Source organism: Myotis davidii, unplaced genomic scaffold, assembly GCF_000327345.1.
Source record: "Myotis davidii unplaced genomic scaffold, ASM32734v1 scaffold217, whole genome shotgun sequence".
Lineage (NCBI taxonomy): Eukaryota > Metazoa > Chordata > Mammalia > Chiroptera > Vespertilionidae > Myotis > Myotis davidii.
This window is the reverse complement of record NW_006290034.1, coordinates 11,205,442-11,217,571: the sequence shown is the minus strand read 5'-3', so window position 1 is coordinate 11,217,571 and position 12,130 is coordinate 11,205,442. Positions and strand designations below refer to the sequence as shown.

At 42.5% G+C, this 12,130-nt stretch overlaps 1 protein-coding gene across 2 annotated transcripts in view; it reads right to left on the bottom strand.

Moving 5' to 3' along the window:
• Nucleotides 1–12,130, bottom strand: part of TBX15 (T-box 15) — a 54,652-nt gene that overhangs the window by 17,500 nt on the left and 25,022 nt on the right. For both annotated transcript variants that reach the window (XM_015563497.1, XM_015563499.1), the window contains exon 6: nt 10,515–10,579. In XM_015563497.1, coding sequence (XP_015418983.1) covers nt 10,515–10,579 — 65 coding nt within the window. The remainder of the gene's footprint in view (nt 1–10,514; nt 10,580–12,130) is intronic.

Sequence of the window (12,130 nt, the reverse complement as noted above, 5' to 3'; positions counted from 1 at the left end):
GAAAGAGAGGAAGCAAGCCAAAGAGCTCTTTTCCACATTGATTGTGCCTTGAGATAACTGATTTGGAAAAACAGCCAGGCTGTGAAGAAATATTCTTTCAACCTTCTCATTCAAAAAAAATGCTGGGGCCATCCCTTTGGAGTTCAGCAAATATTTGACAGTTATAACAATCACAACTACTTTCATGAGCCTATTAGGTAGCACACCAGTGCATGGTTTCTGCTTCTTTTCTTGAAATAAAAAGCTGCTTTTTATGTTTCTTCTTTATTTCCTCTCTGTAGTTCTTCCTTCTGACTCTTCCCCCATCCTATTTGCTGGTAACAAAGGGAACATATGCTAGGAATTTGGTAAAACCATTGGTTATCTCTCAATAGAAGACAGTCAAGAGCTAAGGAGAGTCTATTGATCAGGATCTTGAAGACATAAACAAGTTATCAACAAGGAAACAATTATTCTAAGTTCGGTAACAAAGGTAACAAAGACACAAGATCTGTTACCCTTTAGGTGTATTCTTTTCAACAAAAAGAGCACACATAAATGACTATTTCTGAACTGTGATAAATGCTACCTACACTGGAGTTATATAGATGCCATAGAGCTCTGAGCAAGAAGTACTTAATATGCCTGAAAACTCAAGGAAGAATCCATAAAAGGCCAGTTATTTAAGCTTCATGTTAAAGGGTACTCAACAGTTTTCTCCACAGACAAGAGGCAGAAAGAGCTTTCCTAGTGAAGTTAACAATAGATGCAAAGACTTAGAAGTATGAAAGAGAAGGCATGTTCTGGGAACTGAAAATAATTCAGCAAGATGGGGCTGGGGGGATGTGGGAACCATAGATAATTATTCCATGTTAAGTGCTTGGATTTTATCTAATGGGTAGTACTGTGTCTTTGAGCTCCTTTCCTTTTTCTTCCTGTTCCAACATTTGAAAAGACACAAAATAACATACTGTTCTTTCAGATCTCATTACTGTATCTCAACTTTCTAATCCTCCCTTGGTCCACCAAGGTGAGGTCAAACCTTCCACGCATCCTTCTCCTTTGCTGGATCTGGAATCAGCTCCAACACCTAGATAGATTCCTCAGAGTATTTGTTGTGTGGGGATAGTCTTAAAAGACCTCCCAACTAGAGGTCTGCAAATTGGCAAAACAAAACAAGCCAAAATTCAAAGCTGGGCTTTAGATGCTACAAAAAGTATATCTACATGATGAATTGGTTGTCACTGATGGTGCCCTATAATGATTTGGAAAAGCAGGTAGATTTCCAATGGACAAATGCTTGGAGTTGAGTTAAAAGTGTTTCTTACACAGTGATTCCAACTTGGGAACCTTGTCCCCTTTGAGTCTAAATAGGTAGCAATGGCATAGGGAGTTTTCACTGCCTCAAGAAGTACAATAAAAAGCAATGAAAACATACAGCAAGCTAACTAAAATACCAAGTTTCTTTGCATTTGACTGGAATGGTCTAACTTTACTTTGGTAATACTGACCCTGGACTCCAAGATGGTGTCAATCCTACAATTGAAGGAGAAGAAACTAATGGATATCAAAATACAGGCACTGCCGAGCTGGATACTGATGTGGGATTCCACCCCTGAAGACATTGCTGGAGTGTTTCAAAGAGGTTACTACCAGAAGAAGAAAGGGAACATTGCTGAGCTTTCTATGGTACTGGCAGCTTATGTGTTTTTGAACTACTGCCGTTCTTAAAAGGAACTCAAATATGAGCACTAAGCAAGTACCACTGAAGAGGGCCCAATGTGGAGTCCACATTCCTGATCATGACCTTCGCCCAGCACCTCTGAATCCTTTCATATTGTAATGAACACCTAATGAAAGATGACTGGTAAAAAAAAAAAGTTGGTAATACTAAATCACATGAGGGGCAGGTTAGCATCGTGGTTAAGAGCACACGCTCTGGAGCCAGACTGCCTGGGTTCAGATTGCAGCCCTGCTGCTTATTCATGCCAGCTTGGCCACATTACATAACCTCTTCATGCCGAAGTCTCCTATCTGTAAAATGGAGGTCATGATACTACTCTCTCCTAATTGTTACCTAATAAATGCAGATTGATTAAAGACAAAATATATCAAAAGGAGAGAAAACAATGAAAGCTTGAGCACCATTGGTCTAACTCAAGCAAAAGAAATCACTCCAACTGCTTAGGTTACAACCTGAAACAAGAGAAAACCTTCTTACTTCACTGGAATTTAAAACTGTGTCCGCCCTCTGGCTCTGGACTGAATGTGGAAGGATCTGTGTGTTACTTAATCCCATTTCTTATTCTCTCCTCCAAGAACCAAAAACGTGTCCCTCAAGCCTCTGTAGGCCTCATTATCTTGCAGATATTTCAGACTCCAATATGTTAGCCATTAAAAAGACGTCACTCTGTTAGATGACACCATTGCTGGGCAAGAGCCATAGATAATAAAACAGCTGCCAACCTTCCTTGGCAAATCCACATGGCCAAGAGGACAATGGTGGAAAAGGTTCATGATGGAGGAAGGGGAACAAATAACAAGGCAGAGAAAATTGTTAAATACCGTAAGCCAGGGGACATGATGAACAGTTCTGGCCTGGGTGACTAGGAGGAGTCTGGCAGGAGGCAACTGCCAGAGTCCAGTGCTGGGCCAGCTACCTTGAACTGTAGATGCAGCCACGCTGGCCAGAGAAGGAGTCCAGTACTGATTACTCCCATAGCTCAGCTAAATGTTACCCTTGCCAGGCATAACAAAAGAGTATGCAAAATCTACGGAGGCTAGAAAGATTGCCAGGAAAGAGCAGGAGGAGATTGGCTGGAAAAAAATACAGCCAATGGCTCTAGGGAGGACAAATGAAAATACAGAAATTGAAAGTGAGACACTTGGAAAGCCATGCTTTTGAAAGTAGGCAAGTGGTTAGCTCATTGGCTCTATGCTGGCTACGTGAGCCTTCAGGAGCAACAGGGGACTAGAGGTGGACAAGGGGGAAGTTGTCTGTTGACTGGCAAGCAGTGCCTAGCGAGGAGGGTGACATCATTCTCTGGATACTATCCCTGCTGGATTTGCAAATTCTAAAAGCTATTATCTTACTGTACTCAGTTTTACCACCAGTAAAATGGGTAACACTGTACCAGTACTAACCAACTCAGAGATAAAAGTGGATGACTTGGACCACAGATGCTACATGAAATGATTATTACTATTATTTATATGACTATAAATAAATGCATGAGATTGAACTGTATAAAATTGCTGATATTTTATCATAGTAACTTTGTATGTTCAGTTTAATAGTTAAGAGTGTAGACAAGATTTGAGATGCCTGATTATAATAGAGAACTCTACTATCCAGTTGTAACGGAGATTCGCCCTGCACCCCTCCTCCCTCAACTCCCAAAGAAAAGCTGTTTCTTGCAGGATATAAGCAAAGATGAACTGGCCCAGGGCTCATTTCTAGGTGACTTTTTCTTTTCCTGTCTGTGAACTTCAGCCACTCTAATTCCTCATCTCACAGATCTCTTCCTAGTTGCTCACTCGACCTTGAGTGGGTGTTACAAGGAGGGGCTAGACCAGGGGTGGGCAAACTTTTTGACTCGAGGGCCACAATGGGTTCTTAAACTGGACTGGAGGGCTGGAACAAAAGCATGGATGGAGTGTTTGTGTGAACTAATATAAATTCAAAGTAAACATCATTATATAAAAGGGTACGGTCTTTCTTTTTTTAGTTTTATTCATTTCAAGCGGGCTGGATCCGGCCCGCGGGCCGTAGTTTGCCCATGGCTGGGCTAGACCTTGACAAGGGTTCCTGTCTATGCTCAGGGAGATGGTCTCTCCCTCTTTGAACATGGCCTTAGGATAGCAGCTGCTTAAGAGGGGGGCACGGAAAATTCCTTACTCCCAAATAGTTCCTCACCACCAGTAGAGGTTCCCTTCTTTGGCTTAAGTATGAGCCTCGTTATGTATCCTCTTCCAGCAAACAAATACATTCACCCCTGTAATGCATTCAATGGCTCCATTTTTAGATCACCATCCCCTGAAACAATATGCGAAGGGACGTTAGGCACCCAGACGGACTGCCACCAGCCAGTCACATTCCCAGCAAACAACAGTGCTGGCCAACAATTAGCTTGAACTCAGATTGCTTCCTCCCCCCCATTCTGCAGACCCTGTCGCTTTTCAGTGAGGGGCAACCTATTAAAACTATTTGCCCATATAAACCAACCTCCCCATCATTCAGGGCCTGCCACCAGCTCCTTTCTGATGTGGAACTTGAGTGTCCTGGTTCAAGCCTCCAAAAGTGGACCCCTTAGAAAAAAAGATACCCTCCTAAAGTATTCCAATTCCCTGAACTACAAAAGGGCCACTCCACCTGGGACCTCTCGTGGTACCAACAGCTCCTAGTTGGCCTGGTAGGAGCATATGGAGGAAACAACGTCATGAGAGAGCCCCCCTCTGCAGTTGTCTTAGACGCAGTGAGCCTGGAAGTCAGGGTAAAGTACAAGGTCAAAGGCAGGATGGAGGCTGTTGACAGAGGAGGACCCAGAGTTGTGGACTTCATGGCACTTTTAAAGCAAGTTCATAGAACCTCTCAGTCCCCAGACATATCAAAATTTTCAACCCTCTCCTTTTTTATGTATGTGTTTGCTTTGGATGAAGTCCCTGGGAATTATATGAAATTTCCCAAGCTGACTTGGGCTTTCTGGAAAATCTTGGCAGCCACCCTAACAACAAAGAGGCTCTCACATCAGATGTGTGCCGAGAATCTCAGGAGCCCTCTCTTTTCTGCTCCTACAGCTGCCCCCTCCCAGCGCAAGGTCTGTGGTTACAATGCTCCCTCTAGCTGAGCATAGTGGACTGTCCAGGCATGTTGACGGACGCACCTCCTACAGCTGCTTCTGGGCCATGACACTCAGAGCGAAGGCTCTTCTCCGCAGTTCCATGACCTTTGTCTTCTCTTTGGAACAGGCTTCCCACTGGGGTGGCAAACCCCCAAAGATGTAATTTTACCTCTCAGTTTGTTACTGACCTTTCTCAACCAAATCGTACTGTGCTTGGGCTCAGCCCCTGGGACCCTGCCTCCCTGAGGCTCACAGACTCTCTGAAACCTACTGGGTGTCCTCCTTTTCCAGGGAGCCAGGCAGTGCAGACATGCCCCCACTATTCAGAGCCAGCTCAGCTGGCCTGAAGGGCAGTGAGTGGGAGGGGTGGCTAATCCATAATTAGGATAAATCAGTGTCTCACAGCAGCGGTCCATCTCAGATTGGAACCAAAATTGCCTCTAGTCTTTCAAAATAAGCCTATTTATAAATTCGTTCTCTCTTCCCTTCTTATTTGGTCCAAAGCTAGCTCCCCATCGGCCTTAGTTGGGTTAAGGCTTTCTCGCTCCAGAGTTCCTGGTTTTTCATTTCTCTGCTACTCCCTAGCTGTGTTTACTGTTTTGTACTAAACAAACAACTATTATTTTAGTGTATATACATGACTATAGGGAAAAAATCTAAAAATGGAAAGCTGGAAAAGGTAGTCTTATTCCAAGGAGCTTACATTCCAGCAGGGGGCAGAGTCCTAGAACCCAGAACACAAGGCAACAGTCATCTCAAGCTAAAAGAATCTACTTCCCACCCCCTACCCCCAAACAGGAGGGTGTTACTGTCTCCTCCCAGGAGGAGTTACCTCCCAGAGGTAACACTGGAAATTGTGTCCTGGGGCTAGATCTGATTAAAGGTAAGCATGTATTGACCCACTCCCCACCCAAAGCCAGATTTAGACCACATAATTTCTGAGAAATCTAGGAGGAGGAACAATAGAAGTAACTAAAATCTTCTACCCATTGCAAAGACCATGTCTGGAAGCAAAATCAGTGAGGCTTTCCACTTTGAAAGGCCCAGATGACTACTACTCTTCCCCACAGCACAAACACACAAACATGCATTCACATACATGCACCCACACAAACACACACACATGTCTTTCTGGTGGAGACTTCTCATCAGGGACCTAGTTACATGCAAATGAAAAAAAGTTGAAGCTTCATAAGTAGAGTTTGAAGGGTGATGACCTTCTCACACCAGAGTGTGAATGACGATTCCTAAAGAAGCAGGAGAACCACGACAGGCTCCAATGATGGTGACACCACAGTACTGACACAGTGGACTCACTGAGGCTCCCATTGGGGTTCTGGAAGACCCCATGAATATCACCTCTTATCCTTATTTGAACTCAGAATAATTTCCAAGAAAGACCTAGGAGCCTACTGCAATGGAAACCAAAATACCAGTTTGACTGTTGGCAAAGGTGTCTGGAGACTATGGCATAGGCATGAAGGCTGAATGAGTGGGCTAGAACTCCACTGAAATAAACTACTCCCCCAAACTGTGGGCCTCTTCTGCTGGGTTTACCATACAATGGAAAGAGCCCAAAAGGCCAGCTCTCTGCAGGCAAGCAGGTCCTGAAGGGTTCCTCCTCCCAGACTCAGCAATCAGATCAGTTACCTTGGTTCCCATCGAGGGGAAGGAGGAAGCGATGGGGCCAGAAGCCAGAAGTATTTCTCCATGGATAACTCTTTACATTGAAAAAGGAAGAATGGGAAATAAGTATCCTCATCCTGGCTACCCTCAGCGGGCACTGCTGTCAGCCCAGCCACAGGACGATGTGCTGCAATGAAAGGCTTACTGGCCCAGAGACTGGCACGAGGCATCTAAAGAGACTATCAAGTGGCTGTGTCCTCCTCATCCTTCCTCTGACACTCCTCCCTTCCTGGGCCTCTGCGTCGCGCTAGGATGGGTTGAGATCAACAAACCTGAACGTGTTTTGGTTTGAGGTTTGGCAAATTCTGGGACCCCAAAGTATTCCACAAATGTTTTGTGTTCTGCAAAACCAAAAAACATTGGCTGAGCGCTTTTCCCCCTAATTTTTAAGCCCATGTGTTTTGAAAGGAAATGTAATCCGTATGTTTGGGGTACATTTATATGCAACTCGTCAAACCATGCTCGTCTGTATGAGTCATTCAGTGTCTAAAAGGCCTGGGGAGGATCACAGATCATAAGAACTCTGTTAGCAGGAGAAAGGCAACAGATGAGGCACCGGTTGGAAGGTGACAAACTGGGCTCTGATGTTGGCACAAACCACCAGAAGATTTACAGATAATCCTCTAGATCCTCTCCCATCAATCTATCCCATCTGCACAATGGCATTAATCATTCTCGCCCTCATCAGATCCTGCAGGCAGCTAGTGATAATTAAATTGTCATAACCGGATAATTTGGAGCTTTTCAAAGAGAGAATACAAGGGCCATAAGTGTATTTCAGTTCAGCTTCCCAGAGTGCTGGGAGACAAAAATGGTTTCTACCTTTAATGAGCATCCTTGCCCCATCATGACACAGGTTTTTAGTGTCATTGTATCGCAGTTTCACCTGCCAGCAAAGTTCAGCCTGACTTCCTGCCTCTATTAGGGAGCCCCTTGTTTACAGGGGTGCAGAAAGCAGATGACAAAGTCCTAGGGAAGTAGACAAAGATGGGCAGAGTATATACAGGTTGTTTTATTTAGAAAATAGGAGGTTCTTTATCTTTAAATAGGTAAAGATTTTTTGGAAAACGAATTCTATTCTCCATACCTGTTGAACATAAAATAAGTCCAGTTTCAATCGTTGGCCTCATAGAGCAGAAAGTGCACGGGTTTGGAAGTCAGGGAAACTTGGGTTTTAGTTCCTGCTCCAATTCTACTGTGTGACATTAGGAAAGCTGCTTAAACTCTCTGAGCTTCAGTTTCCCTATTTGTAAAATACAGGTTGCTTTGAAGATTAGAAGGAACGTAAGTAAAAGGTCTGGAGCACAGTAAGCGTTCGATCACAGATAACTTCTATAATTACTAATATTACTTAAAACAGCGTGCAGGTTTTAATGGGACTTAATGAGATATTTCCAGGCTATGAGAAAAATCCTATATAATAAAAGCCTAATATGCTAAGTGTCCAGTCATCCATTCAACCAATCAAAACATAATATGCTAATGATATGCGAAGGCCACTCAACCGTTTGCTATGACGTGCACTGACCACCAGAGGGCAGATGTTCTGACAGGTAGGGTAGCTTGCTGCTGGGGTCCAGCGAATCTGGCCCTGGAGCCCTCCCACGGTCCCTTCCCAGCTGGCCAACCTCCCATGTCCCTCACCAGCCCCCATCGTGCCCCAGTGAAGTCTCTTGACCTGGCCTGCATCCTCTGGCAATTCGGGCTGAGGGACCCCCTCTGAGTGCATGAATTTCATGCACCAGGCCTCTAGTAAATAGAGAAAGCACTGAAACGAGCGATTGAAGACTGTAGTTCTGCTTTCCTGGAGTCCTTACAACGAAGAGCAGTTCCCCAGGCAGGACAGGCAGTTACTGAACAGTAGACATTTACCAGCCATAAGAGCAGACACAGGCCAGGGTCCCATGATGAGTCAAGGTCCCTTCCAGCCCACTGAGGAGGCAAGGGGACCTCAGGACTTGAACTGAGATGTCATCACAACTTCATAACCAGAGGCAAATGCTTCAAGGTGCATGGCCTTATTCTTAAGTCCATTAAAATGTGGCTCCAACCCCACAGTCCAGCTCTAGCGCTGGTCAGTACAGCCTATCTATTCAGATTCTCCGTTCAGGTCACGTCTCTGACAAACAAGGATTCCACTAGGAAAGTAAAGCAATGAAAGAAAAAGAAAAGCTCTGGATCTCCAAGAAGAAAATAAACACAATAAATGCCACTGGTGAGGCCAAAAAAAAAAAAAAGGAAAGTACCTGAATAACTAAAGACAGTAGGGTTGGTTGGGCCCTGGGCAAATACAGTTGTGTCTAGAGCAGAAATTCTTAACTGCTGTTCACAGACCTTTTCGGGAATCTGAAGAAAGCCGTAGACCTCTCCCTGGAAAAACGCACACCTGCTCATCCACACACGATATTACTTACAATATTTGGAAACACACAGAACCCATGATGTCCATCCCTGGACTCCAAGTTAAACACCTCCAATACTCTAGGCTTCTTTCTGAAGGGCCAGCTTCTATTTTGAGCTCCAATCACTAACAAGGTCCTCAATATGCCCAAAGAGCCAGCCCAGGAAGGGAGGCAACAGGAAATAGCTCCCACGCATCTTCTGTGACCTGAACAGGGACTAGAAACTCATTGTGAGGAAGAGGACCATCCCTCTGAACTGAAATGAATAGGGATTCATTCTTCATTGGCTATGTTTTGAAAACAAAGGCTTTTGTCTTATTTTAAACAAAGAGCCGTTGAGCAGGAAGGCATCTGGCCTGGAGTCCATATGCCTGAGTTCTCACGTAGCTGTATCACTAACTAGTTGCCTGACCTAAAACATATTACTCAATTTTGTCATCTGCAAACTGGAAGTTTAAGTGGCTTTTACTTTATTCAATAGATGGGACCTTAAAAAATTCTGAGGTAAATAAAATTATATAGAAATCTAAATGTTTTTACATATATGATAAGGATCTCATAAAAACTTTCATAAATCATTTTGTAAAGGAAATAATCACTGATTTTAGCATAAATCTGGATTCTAATATGTGCTAGCTATGTAGTTCAAAGAGTGATTAAATATAAAACTAGTTCATCTGAAAACTCTTGCATAGAAAATAGCAAAGATAACTCCTGACAATTTACATCATTCCGATGTAAAGAAATGTCCCCAATTTGGAAAATGTCTTAACACTAAAGTAAATAGTGATCACAAAGCCTACACACTTTATGAGACATACATGTCACATTTGCTGTTTCAGTGTGGTTTGTGTAAAGTGACATTTTCTGATAGAATAACCTTAGATCAATCTGGTTTCCCTGGCAATTTCAGTTCTCTCTTAACTCTGTGGATAACAGGTTTTCATTTTAGAAAGGAGGTATTTAGAGAGAAGAAAGAATTAACTAGAAAAATGCCAGAGTCTCCAAAGCCATTTACAACAGGAGCAAAGTTCTATAAACTTCAATAATTCCTAAGAGTTCCACTATATAACAACCTAATCAATGGTGATGTTAGGGCATCCAGAGAGGTGCTGCTCTATAAACTCTATTTATTAAAGCAGAAACATCTCATATGTTTTCATATTAATCATTTCAGAAAAATGGTTAATTTTTTAACACCGTTTTACCTCTTAAAAGTAATAATTGTGTGAAAAATTTTATTTGTCCACAATTCCTTATTTCCTGATAATGAAAAATAGATGAGATATCACTGTAGGTTCTCTAGCCACATACAAAAAGTAATCTTTTGATGATAATAAATCACCATAAAATTTGTTTTAAGTGCCTGAATTACCAAGTATGATGTAGAGGAGGAAGGACTTGATCTGGTATTTTAGAGTGTTTTACCAACCAGTCTGGATAATTCAGCCTTTAGAGGGCAGCTTTTTCATTCTTGGATCAGCTATCTATTTGTCTTTGCACAGTGACATGCAAGTGTTTTCCAAAAAGCAGGAGCCAATGGGGTGTGGTTGGAATAACATCACATATAAAAGAAGTGTCAGTGAGTCTCTTTCCCAATTCTTACCTGTTTCTTCCAGAATCTCTGAATCCTTTAGCAAAAGGGTTTCGGTCAATTTTTAATCTGGTGATCTGGAAACAAACAAAGAAGCATGAATTATATTTTCATTAATGGACTTTTTTGGTTGCTCCTAGAAAAATAAGAAAAGTCACTCTGTTAATAACAGCTAGTGTTTTTATTTCATTTCCTTTTAGTTGGAGCTCTAAATGAAGTTGATATAGGACTAAGGCCTGGCACACAGATGTCCGACCCACCTGACCCTCTTCTCCCTAAAAACAAGGTTTTTCCCAGTATGACTCCATAAACTCTTTTTCATTCACTTTTGTTGCCCCAAAATGGTGATAAAGGTATTGAAATGGAAAACTGGGTCCATAGTACATGATACACAGGAGGCCCCTAAAAAGTGGTTATTGAATGAGTGAGTAAATGAATAAGTGAGTAAGTGAATGAATAATGAATGAATGCATTCAGCCAAGCCAATCAGGAGGAATCACCAAGACAACCTGCCTCATCTGAAGGATCCAAATAATTGGCTGTGTTACCCATTTTACTTAAGTTGTGTCTTCAAACCACTAGGGATTGTTCCTTTGATAACCTGAAATGGTCTCATAAAAGACACAAGAAGTAGCTATTCTTTTGTCAAGGCTGCACCCAAAGGAAAAGCTAAAAATGTGTGATTTGAAGGGGGTAGAATGCAACATATCTCATTCAATCTCCAAGGCTTATAAGAGAATCAGAAGAAATAGAGAGGCAGTTTCATAAGGCTGAGCACACGCAGCAAAACAACCATGTGACCCAGCTTAAACAAGTCCTTAGGAGCTATCTGGTCAACCTCCGCTTAGTGTATAAGCTCCTCTCTATCATATCCTATCCTAGTTCTGTCAGTCTCTGCAGTGGTTGTATGTATTGTCCTTGTGCCTCTAGACTAGAACAAGCCTGACCAACAAATTCCATATGTGCTCTAATGTTTCTGCTTTCAGCCTTGGTCATGGGACGCATTTTGATACCTTCATGTCTGAACCAGATGTGAATGATTCTCTATATTGAAGCAATAGAGACTAGGGGGTGGAGGCTGGGGAGCTCAGGGAAGGAGGGGAGGCATGCTCAATGGAAAGTCATTCTAGAAATAAGAGAATCTCATTATTTGATATCATCTTTTTCTGATAATTGCAGAACTTATCACTGGGATAGTTGCAGTTCTTTTCCAGTGTTATGAATCTACTCAAGGCACTCTTCCATCAGAACAGAATTTCCCAAAGCCACAGTCTTTAAAGGACTTTAAAATGCAATGTGAGATTCTGATGGGAAAAACTTGAAAGTACCTGTTATTTTCCCCCTCCTCAACATTCCTTGCCTCTCGAATGACATACTAATAATGTAGCACTAAAAATGCAGCAAAAACAATTTTACATGTATTTTATAGACCAGAGCAGGAGCCTGAAGCTTCGGCTTTCCAGCGTCTACTGTCTGCCCTCTGAATACTGAATTGAGTTTAAAGACTATCACTGCATTCTATTCTTGACTTAAAAATCAGTTCTTTCTTCCTCCATAATCCACAGCAATAAAGCACACACCATATTTTCTTTTCAAGTCAGGGTTATAATATTTTATTTTCTCTTTCA